The 21654-nt window shown below is 40.4% G+C and overlaps 1 protein-coding gene across 1 annotated transcript in view; it reads left to right on the forward strand.

Annotated features, from left to right (window-relative positions):
- The window catches only part of LOC132545787 (tryptophan 5-hydroxylase 1-like), a 31149-nt gene extending 9736 nt beyond the window's left edge, over positions 1 to 21413 (forward strand). Inside the window, exons 5-13 of the mRNA XM_060209479.1 lie at positions 385 to 452; positions 4930 to 4980; positions 10556 to 10654; positions 12834 to 12880; positions 14055 to 14190; positions 14425 to 14551; positions 15186 to 15281; positions 20122 to 20255; positions 21185 to 21413. Of these exons, the coding sequence (XP_060065462.1) occupies positions 385 to 452; positions 4930 to 4980; positions 10556 to 10654; positions 12834 to 12880; positions 14055 to 14190; positions 14425 to 14551; positions 15186 to 15281; positions 20122 to 20255; positions 21185 to 21413 (987 nt within the window). The remainder of the gene's footprint in view (positions 1 to 384; positions 453 to 4929; positions 4981 to 10555; positions 10655 to 12833; positions 12881 to 14054; positions 14191 to 14424; positions 14552 to 15185; positions 15282 to 20121; positions 20256 to 21184) is intronic.
- The last annotated feature ends 241 nt before the right edge of the window (positions 21414 to 21654 follow it).

Genomic DNA, 21654 nt, shown 5'->3' on the forward strand with positions numbered 1-21654 from the left:
TCAAAACAACGTCCAGAATACATGAACCGTGCCACTAATGACATGACTTCAAAACAACGTCCAGAATACATGAACCGTGCCACTAATGACATGACTTCAAAACAACGTCCAGAATACATGAACCGTGCCACTAATGGCATGACTTCAAAACAACGTCCAGAATACATGAACCGTGCCACTAATGGCATGACTTCAAAACAACGTCCAGAATACATGAACCGTGCCACTAATGACATGACTTCAAAACAACGTCCAGAATACATGAACCGTGCCACTAATGACATGACTTCAAAACAACGTCCAGAATACATGAACCGTGCCACTAATGACATGCATTTAAATGCGTCATACAGGTTACAAAGTTTTCATCTGTATACTTTTCAGGGTTTTAAAGACAAAGTGTATAGACAAAGGCGGAAGTACTTTGCCGATATTGCTATGGCTTACAAATAGTAAGTATGCGTTGAGAGTGGGAAATTGATTGGTATAGTGGGTACCACGTTTTGTTGTTGTTTTCACCCGTTCTAAAGATATGCATGATTTCTTAATGAGGTGATATGTATGTGTGTAGTTTTACATGATTTGTGAAACCAGAAGACAGTATCGCCATTCTGACTTGTCAAATTACTTTAAAATATCTTTGATTTGGCTTTAATTTACATTGGCAATTATTGTTTACAAAAACAAAACAAAAACAAAAGACAAAAGATGGACAACGAACCGTTCCAAGTACACGTCTTCCTACGTTACTAAGTACAAATTGTGATTCTTTCGCGGACCTACAAATAAATAAATCACAAGCACGTGTTCTCCAAAGAACGGGAATGTCACATAACAGAAAGGACTAATCTAAAGGATTTGGGGGCTAAGTCCGTAACCATGACTACAGAAGTTTTATTATTTTCTATGAATTTCAATAACGTTGCTAACACAATGGACCTGAACCCTGAAACAAATAAATAAATAACATTTATTCTCTCTCTCTCTCTCTCTCTCTCTCTCTCTCTCTCTCTCTCTCTCTCTCTCTCTCTCTCTCTCTCTCTCTCTCTCTCTCTCTCTCTCTCTCTCAATACACATCATATACGTCATTTACATTGTCACAGAAGAATGCAGCACGAGTAAGGAATCAAAAAGAAATTTGCTGAGTCCAATGTATTTTTGTCGTCAAGCACTACTATTTTTATACACGGAGATTTGGTCCGATATAAAATGGAATAAAAGGAGATCGACGTCTGGTTATATATGCATGATTGGGCTATCTGAATGTTTGGTTTACAATCACTTTCATTTGATGTAATTGGCCTCTGTTGGGTTCGGGCCGGGCTCAGCGCGTCCTCCCTACCCCAACCTCATCCATATTTATTGGCTTTAAGACAATCGATGCACATTTCTATTCATAGATTTAGCGTGTGGGGTTAGACACTGTGTATGCGACGTCGATTTTTGTTTGGTTACTTTTGTGACATTTAGCCCGTGCATATGTAGGTTACGTCACACCACTGTTGTGATCTGCTTCAAGCACGTACAATTATTTTAGAAGCAATCAGTAACATGCTTGATAACAAGTTTATAACAATATTCAAAACTTGTGTCCCATTCGCTGTTGATTTCGATGTGAACTGCTTCCAGTTTGCCTTCATGGACAGCCTTCATGGACAGTTTTCATGGACAGTTCCCATGCCCAGAAATACCGACTACAAGCTCAATACTTCATATTCATTAATTTAAGTTTTAATCTTTTTGTAAGAGAAGAAACCCCCAATTTGTTTTTACACAACTTACAATATTCCTACGATGCTGGCAGTTGATCAGCTGATCATACACAACTGACGATGGTGAGATTACATCGTATAAATGCCATACAATGGTAAATATTAAGGAATAAATCGCCATTGAAAATAATAACAGCGTAAAAAAAGTTGTAATAAAGATGTATTAATTTCATGATAAGTAACGTACCGCTCGCTTTGGCATTTCTCCTGGGACGATATCATGGCCGATGACGACATCAAAATGATATCTATAAGCTTTCCCTTTTGTGTTGAGTGACACCGCCACCCAGAAGGATTATCGTGGAAAACAACTGCTGTATTACTGTAATGGTATCAAGTTCTCGGTTATAGATTCTACAAACCGACCTCTTCATTGTGGAGGATTATTAACCCTAATGATCGACTTTAGTGATATCCTATATACTGGGTACGTTTAATTCTATATAAGGTAATACCTACATCTTATACTATATAGAGGATGAGGTTGTCTCTCTATATTACGACTTTCGGGAAAACCTACATCTTATACTATATGGAGGGTAATATCGTCTCTCTATATTACACGATTTTAGGGAATAACTACATCTTATACTATATGGAGAGTGATATCGTCTCTCTATATTACACGTCTCTCTATATTATCGTCTCTCTACTGTAGGGAATACATCTTATACTATATGGAGATTTATATAGTCTCTCTATATTACACGTCTCTCTATATTACACGACTTTAGGGAATACCTGCATCTTATACTATATGGAGAGTGATATCGTCTCTCTATATTACACGCCTTTAGGGAATAACTACATCTTATACTATATGGAGAGTGATATCGTCTCTCTATATTACACGTCTCTCTATATTACACGACTTTAGGGAATACCTGCATCTTATACTATATGGAGAGTGATATCGTCTCTCTATATTACACGTCTCTCTATATTACACGACTTTAGGGAATACCTGCATCTTATACTATATGGAGAGTGATATCGTCTCTCTATATTACACGCCTTTAGGGAATAACTACATCTTATACTATATGGAGAGTGATATCGTCTCTCTCTCTATATTGGACACGATATCTCTCTATATTACACGACTTTAGGGAATAACTACATCTTATACTATATGGGAATATCGTCTCTCTACACGTCTCTCTATATTACACGACTTTAGGGAATACCTGCATCTTATACTATATGGAGAGTGATATCGTCTCTCTATATTACACGTCTCTCTATATTACACGACTGTAGGGAATACCTGCATCTTATACTATATGGAGGGTAATATCGTCTCTCTATATTACACGATTTTAGGGAATAACTACATCTTATACTATATGGAGAGTGATATCGTCTCTCTATATTACATTACTTTAGGGAATAACTACATCTTATACTATATGGAGGGTAATCTCGTCTCTCTATATTACACGATTTTAGGGAATGCCAGCATCTGAGTCTTTTCTGTGGATAATATCTATTCGCTTGACTTGAAAAGTTTTTTTATTATATACTGTGGTTACTAACGGAATACTATGATGACAATATTGCTGTGTGGTACGACAGATTTCTTTGTGTTGTTTTCATGAACAGACGTAATTGAGAAAAAAACAATCCTGGCTTCGTTCTACATTAAGTAAAGTTTCTGTGCTCCGTCAGTCCTGATCTACACAAAGCCTGTCTATGTAGATCGATGGAAAAAGACTTTAGTCTCACATTATTTTTCTGTTCACTGTCTTGAAAACAAACAGTTTGTGACAGCTAGTCAATTGAACAGACGTTCATAGATTAGAAAATCTTGGTAATCAAAGGACATAAACAATTCTCCTGTCACGTACAAGATGGCGCTACGTTTACGAGTATGGAATGCCTAGTTACAGTATAAAAACATATACAGATGTACAAAGTATAATAGAAACGACATCAACATCAACACATCATTAAAATCCGAACACAGATCATTTCACACTAACAAGTTTATGTGTTTTAAGTAATTTTCACGATAGGGTTTCTTTTGGCATTGAATCAACAAAATCTTCTGTCGACTGGCTGTATATCTTAATACCGACCTCTTCTGTCGACTGACTGTATATCTTAATACCGACATCTTCTGTCGACTGACTGTATATCTTAATACCGACCTCTTCTGTCGACTGGCTGTATATCTTAATACCGACCTCTTCTGTCGACTGGCTGTATATCTTAATACCGACCTCTTCTGTCGACTGACTGTATATCTTAATACCGACCTCTTCTGTCGACTGACTGTATATCTTAATACCGACATCTTCTGTCGACTGACTGTATATCTTAATACCGACATCTTCTGTCGACTGGCTGTATATCTTAATACCGACCTCTTCTGTCGACTCACTGTATATCTTAATACCGACCTCTTCTGTCGACTGACTGTATATCTTAATACAGACCTCTTCTGTCGACTCACTGTATATCTTAATACAGACCTCTTCTGTCGATTGACTGTATATCTTAATACCGACATCTTCTGTCGACTGACTGTATATCTTAATACCGACCTCTTCTGTCGACTGACTGTATATCTTAATACAGACCTCTTCTGTCGACGGACTGTACATCTTAATACCGACCTCTTCTGTCGACTGACTGTATATCTTAATACCGACCTCTTCTGTCGACTGACTGTATATCTTAATACCGACCTCTTCTGTCGACTGACTGTATATGTTAATACCGACCTCTTCTGTCGATTGACTGTATATCTTAATACCGACATCTTCTGTCGACTGACTGTATATCTTAATACCGACATCTTCTGTCGACTGACTGTATATCTTAATACCGACCTCTTCTGTCGACTGACTGTATATGTTAATACCGACCTCTTCTGTCGACTGACTGTATATCTTAATACCGACCTCTTCTGTCGACTGGCTGTATATGTTAATACCGACCTCTTCTGTCGATTGACTGTATATCTTAATACCGACATCTTCTGTCGACTGACTGTATATCTCAATACCGACCCTATCTGTCGACTGACTGTATATTTTAATACCGACATCTTCTGTCGACTGATTGATATTTTAATACCGACATCTTTTTTCTATTGAATGAATATCTTAACACCAAACTTTCTGTCGACTGACCTTGCTATTTTTTTCACCAGTGGCAATCCTATTCCCAGAGTAGAATACACGACGGAGGAGGTTCGAACATGGTAAGTTATATTATCTGTAGTACATCACTATCATTAGCTTAACGGTATACTATATGTAGAAATGTATATATAGGCATGCCAAGATTCTAGTGTACTTCCTAGGGACGGCATGGTAGGTTAGCAGTATATACACTTTCCTTTAGTGTCGTGGTTTAAGATTTCCTAGGGACGGCATGGTAGGTTAGCAGTCTACATTCTTTCCTTTAGTGTCGTGGTTTAAGATTTCCCAGTGACGGTATGGTAGGTTAGCAGTATATACACTTTCCTTTAGTGTCGTGGTTTAAGATTTCCCAGTGACGGTATGGTAGGTTAGCAGTCTACATTCTTTCCTTTAGTGTCGTGGTTTAAGATTTCCCAGTGACGGTATGGTAGGTTAGCAGTATATACACTTTCCTTTAGTGTCGTGGTTTAAGATTTCCCAGTGACGGTATGGTAGGTTAGCAGTATATACACTTTCCTTTAGTGTCGTTGTTTAAGATTTCCCAGTGACGGTATGGTAGGTTAGCAGTATATACACTTTCCTTTAGTGTCGTGGTTTAAGATTTCCCAGTGACGGTATGGTAGGTTAGCAGTATATACACTTTCCTTTAGTGTCGTTGTTTAAGATTTTCCAGTGACGGTATGGTAGATTAGCAGTCTACATTCGTTCCTTTAGTGTCGTTGTTTAAGATTTCCCAGTGACGGTATGGTAGGTTAGCAGTATATACACTTTCCTTTAGTCTCGTTGTTTAAGATTTCCTAGTGTGGTATGGTAGGTTAGCAGTCTACATTCTTTCCTTTAGTGTCGTTGTTTAAGATTTCCTCGTGTGGTATGGTAGGTTAGCAGTATATACACTTTCCTTTAGTGTCGTTGTTTAAGATTTTCCAGTGACGGTATGGTAGGTTAGCAGTCTACATTCTTTCCTTTAGTGTCGTTGTTTAAGATTTCCCAGTAAGGCATGGTAGGTTAGCAGTCTACATTCTTTCCTTTAGTGTCGTTGTTTAAGATTTCCTAGTGTGGTATGGTAGGTTAGCAGTCTACATTCGTTCCTTTAGTGTCGTGGTTTAAGATTTCCTAATGTGGTATGGTAGGTTAGCAGTCTACATTCTTTCCTTTGGTGTCGTGATTTAAGATTTCCTAGTGTGCTATGGTAGGTTAGCAGTATATACACTTTCCTTTAGTGTCGTTGTTTAAGATTTCCCAGTGACGGTATGGTAGGTTAGCAGTATATACACTTTCTTTTAGTGTCGTGGTTTAAGATTTTCCAGTGACGGTATGGTAGGTTAGCAGTCTACATTCTTTCCTTTAGTGTCGTGGTTTAAGATTTCCCAGTGACGGTATGGTAGGTTAGCAGTCTACATTCTTTCCTTTAGTGTCGTTGTTTAAGATTTCCCAGTGACGGTATGGTAGGTTAGCAGTATATACACTTTCCTTTAGTGTTGTGGTTTAAGATTTCCTAATGTGGTATGGTAGGTTAGCAGTCTACATTCGTTCCTTTAGTGTCGTGGTTTAAGATTTCCTAGGGACGGCATGGTAGGCTAGCAGTATATACACTTTCCTTTAGTGTCGTGGTTTAAGATTTCCCAGTGACGGCATGGTAGGTTAGCAGTATATACACTTTCCTTTAGTGTCGTGGTTTAAGATTTCCCAGTGACGGTATGGTAGGTTAGCAGTATATACACTTTCCTTTAGTGTCGTGGTTTAAGATTTCCCAGTGACGGTATGGTAGGTTAGCAGTATATACACTTTCCTTTAGTGTCGTGGTTTAAGATTTCCCAGTGACGGTATGGTAGATTAGCAGTCTACATTCGTTCCTTTAGTCTCGTGGTTTAAGATTTCCCAGTGACGGTATGGTAGATTAGCAGTCTACATTCGTTCCTTTAGTCTCGTTGTTTAAGATTTTCCAGTGACGGTATGGTAGATTAGCAGTCTACATTCGTTCCTTTAGTGTCGTTGTTTAAGATTTCCTCGTGTGGTATGGTAGGTTAGCAGTATATACACTTTCCTTTAGTGTCGTTGTTTAAGATTTTCCAGTGACGGTATGGTAGGTTAGCAGTCTACATTCGTTCCTTTAGTGTCGTTGTTTAAGATTTCCCAGTGACGGTATGGTAGGTTAGCAGTATATACACTTTCCTTTAGTCTCGTTGTTTAAGATTTCCTAGTGTGGTATGGTAGGTTAGCAGTCTACATTCTTTCCTTTAGTGTCGTTGTTTAAGATTTCCTCGTGTGGTATGGTAGGTTAGCAGTATATACACTTTCCTTTAGTGTCGTTGTTTAAGATTTTCCAGTGACGGTATGGTAGGTTAGCAGTATATACACTTTCCTTTAGTGTCGTTGTTTAAGATTTCCTAGTGTGGTATGGTAGGTTAGCAGTCTACATTCTTTCCTTTAGTGTAGTGGTTTAAGATTTCCCAGTGACGGTATGGTAGGTTAGCAGTATATACACTTTCCTTTAGTGTCGTTGTTTAAGATTTTCCAGTGACGGTATGGTAGGTTAGCAGTCTACATTCTTTCCTTTAGTGTCGTTGTTTAAGATTTCCTCGTGTGGTATGGTAGGTTAGCAGTATATACACTTTCCTTTAGTGTCGTTGTTTAAGATTTTCCAGTGACGGTATGGTAGGTTAGCAGTCTACATTCTTTCCTTTAGTGTCGTGGTTTAAGATTTCCTTTAGTGTGGTATGGTAGGTTAGCAGTATATACATTCTTTCCTTTAGTGTCGTGGTTTAAGATTTCCTAGTGTGGTATGGTAGGTTAGCAGTATATACACTTTCCTTTAGTGTCGTTGTTTAAGATTTCCCAGTGACGGTATGGTAGGTTAGCAGTATATACACTTTCCTTTAGTGTCGTGGTTTAAGATTTCCCAGTGTGGTATGGTAGGTTAGCAGTATATACACTTTCCTTTAGTGTCGTGGTTTAAGATTTCCCAGTGACGGTATGGTAGGTTAGCAGTATATACACTTTCCTTTAGTGTCGTTGTTTAAGATTTCCCAGTGACGGTATGGTAGGTTAGCAGTTTACATTCGTTCCTTTAGTGTCGTGGTTTAAGATTTCCCAGTGACGGTATGGTAGGTTAGCAGTATATACACTTTCCTTTAGTGTCGTGGTTTAAGATTTCCCAGTGTGGTATGGTAGGTTAGCAGTATATACACTTTCCTTTAGTGTCGTGGTTTAAGATTTCCCAGTGACGGTATGGTAGGTTAGCAGTATATACACTTTCCTTTAGTGTCGTGGTTTAAGATTTCCCATTGACGGTATGGTAGGTTAGCAGTATATACACTTTCCTTTAGTGTCGTGGTTTAAGATTTCCCAGTGACGGTATGGTAGGTTAGCAGTATATACACTTTCCTTTAGTGTCGTGGTTTAAGATTTCCCAGTGACGGTATAGGTTAGCAGTATATACACTTAGCAGTATATACACTTTCCTTTAGTGTCGTTGTTTAAGATTTCCAGTGACGGTATGGTAGGTTAGCAGTATATACACTTTCCTTTAGTGTCGTTGTTTAAGATTTCCCAGTGACGGTATGGTAGGTTAGCAGTCTACATTCTTTCCTTTAGTGTCGTTGTTTAAGATTTCCTAGTGTGGTATGGTAGGTTAGCAGTCTACATTCTTTCCTTTAGTGTCGTTGTTTAAGATTTCCTAGTGTGGTATGGTAGGTTAGCAGTATATACACTTTCCTTTAGTGTCGTTGTTTAAGATTTTCCAGTGACGGTATGGTAGGTTAGCAGTATATACACTTTCCTTTAGTGTCGTTGTTTAAGATTTTCCAGTGACGGTATGGTAGGTTAGCAGTATATACACTTTCCTTTAGTGTCGTGGTTTAAGATTTCCCAGTGACGGTATGGTAGGTTAGCAGTATATACACTTTCCTTTAGTGTCGTTGTTTAAGATTTCCAGTGTGGTATGGTAGGTTAGCAGTATATACATTCTTTCCTTTAGTGTCGTTGTTTAAGATTTCCCAGTTGGTATGGTAGGCTAGCAGTATATACACTTTCCTTTAGTGTCGTGGTTTAAGATTTCCCAGTGTGGTATGGTAGGTTAGCAGTATATACACTTTCCTTTAGTGTCGTTGTTTAAGATTTCCCAGTGTGGTATGGTAGGTTAGCAGTATATACACTTTCCTTTAGTGTCGTGGTTTAAGATTTCCCAGTGACGGTATGGTAGGTTAGCAGTATATACACTTTCCTTTAGTGTCGTGGTTTAAGATTTTCCAGTGACGGTATGGTAGGTTAGCAGTATATACACTTTCCTTTAGTGTCGTTGTTTAAGATTTTCCAGTGTCGGTATGGTAGGTTAGCAGTCTACATTCTTTCCTTTAGTGTCGTTGTTTAAGATTTCCCAGTGACGGTATGGTAGGTTAGCAGTCTACATTCTTTCCTTTAGTGTCGTTGTTTAAGATTTACCAGTGACGGTATGGTAGGTTAGCAGTATATACACTTTCCTTTAGTGTCGTTGTTTAAGATTTCCCTGTGGGGTATGGTAGGTTAGCAGTATATACACTTTCCTTTAGTGTCGTGGTTTAAGATTTTCCAGTGACGGTATGGTAGGTTAGCAGTATATACACTTTCCTTTAGTGTCGTGGTTTAAGATTTTCCAGTGACGGTATGGTAGGTTAGCAGTCTACATTCTTTCCTTTAGTGTCGTGGTTTAAGATTTCCCAGTGACGGTATGGTAGGTTAGCAGTCTACATTCTTTCCTTTAGTGTCGTGGTTTAAGATTTCCCAGTGACGGTATGGTAGGTTAGCAGTCTACATTCTTTCCTTTAGTGTCGTTGTTTAAGATTTCCTAGTGTGGTATAGTAGGTTAGCAGTATATACACTTTCCTTTAGTGTCGTTGTTTAAGATTTCCTAGTGTGGTATGGTAGGTTAGCAGTATATACACTTTCCTTTAGTGTCGTGGTTTAAGATTTCCCAGTGACGGTATGGTAGGTTAGCAGTATATACACTTTCCTTTAGTGTCGTGGTTTAAGATTTCCCAGTGACGGTATGGTAGGTTAGCAGTATATACACTTTCCTTTAGTGTCGTGGTTTAAGATTTCCCAGTGACGGTATGGTAGGTTAGCAGTATATACACTTTCCTTTAGTGTCGTGGTTTAAGATTTCCCAGTGACGGTATGGTAGGTTAGCAGTCTACATTCGTTCCTTTAGTCTCGTTGTTTAAGATTTCCTAGTGTGGTATGGTAGGTTAGCAGTCTACATTCTTTCCTTTAGTGTCGTTGTTTAAGATTTCCTCGTGTGGTATGGTAGGTTAGCAGTATATACACTTTCCTTTAGTGTCGTGGTTTAAGATTTTCCAGTGACGGTATGGTAGGTTAGCAGTATATACACTTTCCTTTAGTGTATATATTACAGTATATATCTTTAGTTTTACGTGTCCTGATTAAGCCCCCCCCGGTGATGATAGTTGTGGGGTATTTATTGATTTTATATAGATTTTAGTAAATATTGTTGTGTTCTGTTGACACTATATGCTTCATTATATGTTGACATTGGTTGCTAAACCTACTTTTGTCGGTTTTTGCGAATATTTTTGTTTTGTTGTTAATGGGCGGGATTTTAAATGTCTGTTCTATTGTGTGACAACTTTGTTTTGACAGGGGGACAGTATTTTCAGAGCTGATGAAGTTATATCCATCCCATGCATGTAGAGAATATTTACGAAACCTGCCTCTACTCATCGACCACTGCGGATACAGGTAAACAAAACACACGTCCCTCTATCACAGGGTATCAAACTGTATCATCAACCACTGTGGATATAGGTAACCACACGTCCCTCTATCACAGGGTATCAAACTGTACCATCAACCACTGTGGATATAGGTAACCACACGTCCCTCTATCACAGGGTATCAAACTGTATCATCAACCACTGTGGATATAGGTAACCACACGTCCCTCTATCACAGGGTATCAAACTGTATCATCAACCACTGTGGATATAGGTAACCACACGTCCCTCTATCACAGGGTATCAAACTGTATCATCAACCACTGTGGATATAGGTAACCACACGTCCCTCTATCACAGGGTATCAAACTGCATCATCAACCACTGTGGATATAGGTAACCACACGTCCCTCTACCACAGGGTATCAAATTGTATCATCAACCACTGTGGATACAGGTAACCACACGTCCCTCTATCACAGGGTATCAAACTGTATCATCAACCACTGTGGATATAGGTAACCACACGTCCCTCTATCACAGGGTATCAAACTGTATCATCAACCACTGTGGATATAGGTAACCACACGTCCCTCTATCACAGGGTATCAAACTGTATCATCAACCACTACAGGTAAACAAACCACACGTCCCTCTATCACAGGGTATCAAACTCTGTTATCAACCACTGTGGATATAGGTAACCACACGCCCCTCTATCACAGGGTATCAAACTGTATCATCAACCACTACAGGTAAACAAACCACACGTCCCTCTATCACAGGGTATCAAACTGTATCATCAACCACTGTGGATATAGGTAACCACACGTCCCTCTATCACAGGGTATCAAACTGTATCATCAACCACTGTGGATATAGGTAACCACACGTCCCTCTATCACAGGGTATTAAACTGCGTCATCAACCACTTTGGATATAGGTAAACAAAACACTTGCCCCTCTATCTTAGGGTATCAAACTGTATCCTCCCAGAGATGGTTGATCTCTGTATCACAGGGTATCAAACAGTACCCTTCTGGAGATCGGAGATTTCTGTATCAAAAGCTGTTCAACGTCATCATGAACTATACTATTCAGTTTTCTGGTTTGAAAAACAAAACGCTGTTTTATTTTAATGGTTTGTACGCAATATATTTAATTGAATGTGTGTATCTGACTAAATTCCACTTTACTCCAGTTTACATATGACGACAACTCCGCCTTACATTGTATCCGAATATATTCCACTTTACTTTGTATCCGAATATATTTCTCTTTACTTTGTATCCGAATATATTCCACTTTACTTTGTATCCGAATATATTCCGCTTAACTTTGTATCCGAATATATTCCGCTTAACTTTGTATCCGAATATATTCCGCTTAACTTTGTATCCGAATATATGTCTGACGGTATTCCACTTTACTTTGATATGTCTGACGATATTCCACTTTACTTTGATATGTGTGACGGTATTCCACTTTACTTTGATATGTCTGACGGTATTCCACTTTACTTTGATATGTCTGACGGTATTCCACTTTACTTTGATATGTCTGACGGTATTCCACTTTACTTTGATATGTCTGACGGTATTCCATTTTACTTTGATATGTGTGACGGTATTCCACTTTACTATGATATGTCTGACGGTATTCCACTTTACTTTGATATGTCTGATGGTATTAAACTTTACTTTGATATGTCTGACGGTATTCCACTTTACTTTGATATGTCTGACGATATTCAACTTTACTTTGATATGTCTGACGATATTCAACTTTACTTTGATATGTCTGACGGTATTCCACTTTACTTTGATATGTCTGACGGTATTCCACTTTACTTTGATATGTCTGACGATATTCCACTTTACTTTGATATGTCTGACGGTATTCCACTTTACTTTGATATGTCTGACGATATTCCACTTTACTTTGATATGTGTGACGGTATTCCACTTTACTTTGATATGTCTGACGGTATTCCACTTTACTTTGATATGTCTGACGGTATTCCACTTTACTTTGATACGTCTGACGATATTAAACTTTACTTTGATATGTCTGACGGTATTCCACTTTACTTTGATATGTCTGACGGTATTCCACTTTACTTTGATATGTCTGACGGTATTCCACTTTACTTTGGTTTGTTTCTGACGACGTTCTACTTTAATTTTATTTATTTTTACTTTCAGAGAAAACAATTTACCACAACTAGAGGATGTATCAGAGTTCCTTAAAGGTTTGTATGTGCATGAAAATAAAAGACTGTACAAAAGAAAGGGAAGAGAACAGCTGTATTTCGTCCTGAATTACTTTATAAGATACATATAGCCTAAAACTGAATTCTTTCATAAACATAAAATATACTTTTTCCAAAAATGCTTTCAAATACTATTTGTATTGGAATGTATTCTAATGATTTCATCTCCCTTTTTAAAATCAGTTTTATAATCACGGCATCTGACCGTAAAGACTTTTACTTCAAAATGCTTCTCTTCCTATATACTTGAACAAATTTAATTCAATTTTAATTTAAATTAATGAAGTTGATTCGACCTCTGGGAATTTGGGACAGGACAGAATGGTGAAAATTCTTAAATTTAGCTCTCCTTAGTAGTTGAGTGGATTTCAACCAAATCTGGCCCGACACACTACTGAGGGAAGGTTATCACTTTAAATAATTGAAGTTGATTCGACCCTATGGGGACTTTGCAGCGAAGCCCTTAACGGGAATTTAGGTAAAATTTTTGTTTCTAGACGCTACTCCTCCTAAACGCCTGAGTGGATTTCAATAAAATTTGGTCTGATATATCATTGGGGATCGAGGGACATCATGATTGATACAGAACTTATGGAGTTTATTCAGTCTCTGGGACAGGCACCAAAAGGGTGTTTTTTCTATTCCTTTTTAACGCTTATGTCGATTTCAACCAAATTTGGCATGGAATATTATTAAAGGAAGGTAATCCTAATATATATAATAAAGGGGCTATGTCGATTCCTAGGTGCCAAGGGATGAGGTATGTTAGGAGAAATTGTAGAATTAGTCTTTGAAATTCTTCTCTGATTAAATCGGACAGAGTTCTGATATATTTGGTCTGATACATAATTTGGGAAGGGTAAGAATGATTTTTAGATCGGAAGATATATCGATCCTAAGGGGCCAAGCAGAAGGCCCGTGAAGAGAAATCAGAAATTGTCTTTAAAATCCTTCTCTTCTCATACGTGTGGACATATTTCAACCAAATTTGGTCTGAAACGTCTCTGGAGAGGGAATTATTTCCGAAAAAATATTTAATATTTTGTGAAGAGCATCAACATTTTCTATGATTTTTGACCTGATGACTGTTATGGTCCATGGGCCTCTTGTTTTTGTTGTATTTGCTTATTGCCGGTCAACTTATCACCTCTAGAACGAACTGGTTTCCAACTCCGACCTGTTGCGGGATATCTATCATCGCGGGACTTTCTGGCAGGACTTGCATTCCGTGTATTCCATTGCACACAATACATCCGTCATAGATCAGACCCGTTCTACACACCGGAACCGTGAGTATTATAATGACAGGTTTATCTAGAGTTCAAAGATTAACACGCCAGTTCTGGTAAAGGTACCTGGAATTGAACAATATAGGGTATCATCCGTCAAAGGCCTGATATATATAAAGCAGAATTTATATGGGGTTACAACCATTATATGGACCATATATTGTTGTTTTAGAGGGACAAAGGCGTTTTCCAACTTATGTTCATCCATTATATATGGCGTGTTGTGTTTTACAGTGACTGTTGTCACGAGTTACTAGGCCACATGCCCCTTCTAGCTGATCCCAGCTTCGCACAGTTCTCACAGGAACTTGGATTGGCTTCGCTGGGGGTCTCTGACGAGGAAGTACAGAAATTAGCGACGGTAAGTATCTACTATGTAAGTTGGTACGGTTTCCGAGCACACTAACCTATAGCACCATGCTAAAGTCAACGTTAGAGAGGAAGGATAGTGACAGGGGGATTAGCAATTCATCTACTGATTAGGTAATAGCACGAGTAAAATGGTTTTTGATGGCTACGTAATTTTTACTTACGAATCCTAGAGGGACGAAACAGCTGTGTGATGCTGTTTAACTCATTGTTTGCCTCTACTATATCTAACTCTGAATTTATGTTAAAGGGGCTATTCAATTGTGTGTTTTGACAATCTTTGAAAAACAGTTGATATATGCACAGACCGAGCATGATACACAAAACTTTTAACACAAATAGTGGTTTTGTTCCTAAATACTTGTCTTGTTTCAAACACTTCAACACAGCCTCGCAAAATGCTTTGTGTCAGATTAAGGTGTGTCAGAACCGTATTTTCACTCCTTTAAATGAGCAGTTTTACATAGATAACTAGCAGCTAGTGTATGAAGTTAACATTACAGTTAAATGTGCATTCACGCTGTAGTTTAGGATAAAGGATGCGAACGCGATGTTGTAGAAGATTGTGCTCTAATGATACATTATTCCATTGTCAAATTAAAATGAATAAGACGATTATATTGCAGTGCTACTTTTTCACGGTTGAGTTTGGGCTGTGTAAGCAGGACGGAAACCTGAGGGCATACGGTGCAGGCCTACTCTCATCTATTGGGGAGTTAAAGGTGAGTTAGTACCTAGGGCATACAGCACAAGCCTGCTCTCATCTGTTGGGGAGTTAAAGGTGAGTTAGTACCTAGGGCATACAGCACAAGCCTGCTCTCATCTGTTGGGGAGTTAAAGGTGAGTTAGTACCTAGGGCATACAGCACAAGCCTACTCTCATCTGTTGGGGAGTTAAAGGTGAGTTAGTACCTAGGGCATACAGCACAAGCCTACTCTCATCTCAGCCTGCTCTCATCTGTTGGGGAGTTAAAGGTGAGTTAGTACCTAGGGCATACAGCACAAGCCTACTCTCATCTGTTGGGGAGTTAAAGGTGAGTTAGTACCTAGGATATACAGCACAAGCCTGCTCTCATCTGTTGGGGAGTTAAAGGTGAGTTAGTACCTAGGGCATACAGCACAAGCCTGCTCTCATCTGTTGGGGAGTTAAAGGTGAGTTAGTACCTAGGGCATACAGCACAAGCCTGCTCTCATCTGTTGGGGAGTTAAAGGTGAGTTAGTACCTAGGGCATACAGCACAAGCCTACTCTCATCTGTTGGGGAGTTAAAGGTGAGTTAGTACCTAGGGCATACAGCACAAGCCTGCTCTCATCTGTTGGGGAGTTAAAGGTGAGTTAGTACCTAGGGCATACAGCACAAGCCTGCTCTCATCTGTTGGGGAGTTAAAGGTGAGTTAGTACCTAGGGCATACAGCACAAGCCTGCTCTCATCTGTTGGGGAGTTAAAGGTGAGTTAGTATCTAGGGCATACAGCACAAGTCCACTCTCATCTGTTGGGGAGGTAAAGGTGAGTTAGTACCTAGGGCATACAGCACAAGCCTGCTCTCATCTGTTGGGGAGTTAAAGGTGAGTTAGTACCTAGGGCATACAGCACAAGCACAAGCCTGCTCTCATCTGTTGGGGAGTTAAAGGTGAGTTAGTACCTAGGGCATACAGCACAAGCCTGCTCTCATCTGTTGGGGAGTTAAAGGTGAGTTAGCACCTAGGGTAAACACCGCAAGCCTGCTCTCATCTATTAGGGAGGTAAAGGTGAGTTAGTACCTAGGGCATACAGCACAAGCCTGCTCTCATCTGTTGGGGAGTTAAAGGTGAGTTAGTACCTAGGGCATACAGCACAAGCCTGCTCTCATCTGTTGGGGAGTTAAAGGTGAGTTAGTACCTAGGGCATACAGCACAAGCCTGCTCTCATCTGTTGGGGAGTTAAAGGTGAGTTAGTACCTAGGGTATACACCGCATGCCTGTTCTCATCTGTTTGGGAATTAAAGGTGAGTTAGTACCTAGGGCATACAGCACAAGCCTGCTCTCATCTGTTGGGGAGTTAAAGGTGAGTTAGTACCTAGGGCATACAGCACAAGCCTGCTCTCATCTGTTGGGGAGGTAAAGGTGAGTTAGTACCTAGGGCATACAGCACAAGCCTGCTCTCATCTGTTGGGGAGTTAAAGGTGAGTTAGTACCTAGGGTATACAGCACAAGCCTGCTCTCATCTGTTGGGGAGGTAAAGGTGAGTTAGTACCTAGGGCATACAGCACAAGCCTGCTCTCATCTGTTGGGGAGTTAAAGGTGAAGTACCTAGGGGCACAAGCCTGCTCTCATCTGTTGGGGAGTTAAAGGTGAGTTAGTACCTAGGGCATACAGCACAAGCCTGCTCTCATCTGTTGGGGAGGTAAAGGTGAGTTAGTACCTAGGGCATACAGCACAAGCCTGCTCTCATCTGTTGGGGAGGTAAAGGTGAGTTAGTACCTAGGCACAAGCCTGCTCTCATCTGTTGGGGAGTTAAAGGTGATACACCTAGGGCATACAGCACAAGCCTGCTCTCATCTTTTGGGAGTTAAAGGTGAGTTAGTACCTAGGGCATACAGCACAAGCCTGCTCTCATCTGTTGGGGAGTTAAAGGTGAGTTAGTACCTAGGGCATACAGCACAAGCCTGCTCTCATCTATTGGGGAGTTAAAGGTGAGTTAGTACCTAGGGCATACAGCACAAGCCTGCTCTCATCTGTTGGGGAGGTAAAGGTGAGTTAGTACCTAGGGAATACAGCACAAGCCTGCTCTCATCTGTTGGGGAGGTAAAGGTGAGTTAGTACCTAGGGTATACAGCACAAGCCTGCTCTCATCTGTTGGGGAGGTAAAGGTGAGTTAGTACCTAGGGCATACAGCACAAGCCTGCTCTCATCTGTTGGGGAGGTAAAGGTGAGTTAGTACCTAGGGTATACAGCACAAGCCTGCTCTCATCTGTTGGGGAGGTAAAGGTGAGTTAGTACCTAGGGCATACAGCACAAGCCTGCTCTCATCTGTTGGGGAGGTAAAGGTGAGTTAGTACCTAGGGCATACAGCACAAGCCTGCTCTCATCTGTTGGGGAGGTAAAGGTGAGTTAGTACCTAGGGCATACAGCACAAGCCTGCTCTCATCTGTTGGGGAGTAAAGGTGAGTTAGTACCTAGGGTATACAGCACAAGCCTGCTCTCATCTGTTGGGGAGGTAAAGGTGAGTTAGTACCTAGGGCATACAGCACAAGCCTGCTCTCATCTGTTGGGGAGGTAAAGGTGAGTTAGTACCTAGGGCATACAGCACAAGCCTGCTCTCATCTGTTGGGGAGGTAAAGGTGAGTTAGTACCTAGGGCATACAGCACAAGCCTGCTCTCATCTGTTGGGGAGGTAAAGGTGAGTTAGTACCTAGGGTATACAGCACAAGCCTGCTCTCATCTGTTTAAAGGTGAGTTAGTACCTAGGGCATAGCCTGCTCTCATCTGTTGGGGAGGTAAAGGTGAGTTAGTACCTAGGGTATACAGCACAAGCCTGCTCTCATCTGTTGGGGAGGTAAAGGTGAGTTAGTACCTAGGATATACAGCACAAGCCTGCTCTCATCTGTTGGGGAGGTAAAGGTGAGTTAGTACCTAGGGCATACAGCACAAGCCTGCTCTCATCTGTTGGTGAGTTAAAGGTGAGTTAGTACCTAGGATATACAGCACAAGCCTGCTCTCATCTGTTGGGGAGTTAAAGGTGAGTTAGTATCTAAGGCATACAGCACAAGTCCACTCTCATCTGTTGGGGAGGTAAAGGTGAGTTAGTACCAAGGGCATACAGCACAAGCCTGCTCTCATCTGTTGGGGAGTTAAAGGTGCCTGCTCTCATAGTACCTAGGGCATACAGCACAAGCCTGCTCTCATCTGTTGGGGAGGTAAAGGTGAGTTAGTACCTAGGGCATACAGCACAAGCCTGCTCTCATCTGTTGGGGAGGTAAAGGTGAGTTAGTACCTAGGGCATACAGCACAAGCCTGCTCTCATCTGTTGGGGAGGTAAAGGTGAGTTAGTACCTAGGGTATACAGCACAAGCCTGCTCTCATCTGTTGGGGAGGTAAAGGTGAGTTAGTACCTAGGGCATACAGCACAAGCCTGCTCTCATCTGTTGGGGAGTTAAAGGTGAGTTAGTACCTAGGGCATACAGCACAAGCCTGCTCTCATCTGTTGGGGAGGTAAAGGTGAGTTAGTACCTAGGGCATACAGCACAGCTCTCATCTGTTGGGGAGGTAAAGGTGAGTTAGCTAGGGTATACAGCACAAGCCTGCTCTCATCTGTTGGGGAGGTAAAGGTAGTACCTAGGGCATACAGCACAAGCCTGCTCTCATCTGTTGGGGAGGTAAAGGTGAGTTGTACCTAGGGTATACAGCACAAGCCTGCTCTCATCTGTTGGGGAGGTAAAGGTGAGTTAGTACCTAGGGTATACAGCACAAGCCTGCTCTCATCTGTTGGGGAGGTAAAGGTGAGTTAGTACCTAGGGTATACAGCACAAGCCTGCTCTCATCTGTTGGGGAGGTAAAGGTGAGTAGTACCTAGGGTATACAGCATACAGCACAAGCCTGCTCTCATCTGTTGGGGAGGTAAAGGTGAGTTAGTACCTAGGGCATACAGCACAAGCCTGCTCTCATATACAGCACAAGCCTGCTCTCATCTGTTGGGGAGGTAAAGGTGAGTTAGTACCTAGGGTATACAGCACAAGCCTGCTCTCATCTGTTGGGGAGGTAAAGGTGAGTTAGTACCTAGGGTATACACCGCAAGCTTACTCTCATCTATTAGGGAGGTAAAGGTGAGTTAGTACCAAGGGCATACAGCACAAGCCTGCTCTCATCTGTTGGGGAGGTAAAGGTGAGTTAGTACCTAGGGTATACAGCACAAGCCTGCTCTCATCTGTTGGGGAGGTAAAGGTGAGTTAGTACCTAGGGTATACAGCACAAGCCTGCTCTCATCTGTTGGGGAGGTAAAGGTGAGTTAGTACCTAGGGTATACAGCACAAGCCTGCTCTCATCTGTTGGGGAGGTAAAGGTGAGTTAGTACCTAGGGCACACAGCACAAGCCTGCTCTCATCTGTTGGGGAGTTAAAGGTGAGTAAGCACCTAGGCAGAGTGGACGACTTATCCTACATCGACGACATCCGCCATGTAAAGCTTGGTTTATCAAAGTAAGTAATGTCACGTCCTCAAATGAGAGCGAAGTATACGACAACGGGACCAACAGGCAAACCAACGAGTATAATACACGTCTATTTAATATTGCACAAAGAAAAAGAATATTTCTCTATGAGATCACTATGACGACCGTAAAACTTCCTCCTAAATTTTATCAACCTACATCTTTTGAAACCCTGTGTTACGAGTTTGTCCGTCAGTTGACGACTACTTGCACGCAAATCGTTATAATGGTAACAAGACCTTTGAATATCGAATCAACTGTGACATGTAAACACCATAGATTGGGGGTGCAGGAATGTTACTATCCAGGAGTGGAAAATATAAAATATGTAACCATGAGGCCTATCTACATCATCAGTCTATACAACGTTGATTTTCAGCATGCATTGACGAGTAAAACCGAGAAGATACCATTCGAACCGACCCGTACATGTCGTCAGGAGTGTTTGATTACAACGTTCCAGGACGTGTATTTCTTCACCGACAGCTTTGAAGAAGCAAAAGATAGAATGAGGTAAAGCCAACAACATTCTTTCTGTGTCTGATACACTGGTCATTACATATGTCAAGTTAGATATATGGAGAAGTGGAGCTCGTATATTGAGTTTATTAAATCTATTTTATGGTATTGTAAGATCCCTGTCCAGCTGAAGAGTCGTGAGTTATTTTACGATACAAACAGTAAGACATTTTAACAGTTACATTATAACATTCAGTTTGTCAATTGTGAAACACGTCATATGTCATTAAGGCTATTTTGTTTCTCAAATTGAAAGGACAAGGAAGTGCAGTGTATGAATCAAGTGAAGAGACTACTATCTTTTTATCTTCTGTTTCTTAAAAAATATTCAAGAAATTAAATCCTATGAATACTTCAAATTTGATTAACCTAGGTATGTCTCAGTATTTTTCCTCGTGGTTCTACCTTTGGGTGTTTATTTCTCAGATTTTTTGTCTAATCAATCAATATAACTATCGGACATCCTGTTATGTTGATCGCTGATAGTTTAAAGATACCAGCTACTTGAAATATTTGTTTAAAATATAATTAAACCTTTGGTATTTACAGAATACTCGTGTAGTATTGAAATTTGTTTATTGCATAATCTGACTGTGATTCAGTTATTCGCCAAGTAGTATATTTTACGTGTAATTCACTTATGCGATTTAACCTAGGGTGTTTCCCATTGGCTGCATTGTGATACGATATCCTAATGTTACATTGAAGTTACGTCGAGAATGTTATGAAAATAGCGCACCTAAATGGCTGTCTACGTTTGAATTTGACCTCCATGTCGTAAACCTCAAAAATAAATAAAACAAACTTCTAATAGGTTTTATAAAATCTCATGAAAACTCATTTCATATCTACACATCTCACTTTGTTTTAATGCTGTAATTTTCAAACATATCTTACCTAAGACTCGATCACTTCTATTGTAGACAATTCGCTTGCACCATCAAGCGTCCGTTCGCCGTACGGTACAACCCCTATACACAGACAGTGGACGTCCTTAACAACACGCGCTGTATCGCCTATGCCGTCAGCGAGCTCAGGGGTGACCTTTGCATTGTCTCCGATGCGCTCCGTCGACTTCAGCAACTCGAGGTTGCTATGGATGAACAAGAGGAGGCCGAAAGATTGGAAATGGAAGGGGAGACACAACGATGACAACCTAGCCAAACGGGTTACAGATAGCGGACACTATGAAACACCGAGTAAATTGTAAAATGATACGGAACGAAAAATATATTATGGTTTACGATTTCTTTAATTAGATAACCTATACATGTGAGTATTTATATGTACTGTAGACAGTAGCACTTCTTCTTCATTTCTGGTGACCAGTGGGCGACGGTGCCAGCAAAACGGGTGAATAATGAAAGCACTGTTTGTGATATTGCAAACTTAG

Source organism: Ylistrum balloti, unplaced genomic scaffold, assembly GCF_031769215.1.
Source record: "Ylistrum balloti isolate Yb309-2 unplaced genomic scaffold, AGI_CSIRO_Ybal_v1 Utg369856, whole genome shotgun sequence".
NCBI classification, from domain to species: domain Eukaryota; kingdom Metazoa; phylum Mollusca; class Bivalvia; order Pectinida; family Pectinidae; genus Ylistrum; species Ylistrum balloti.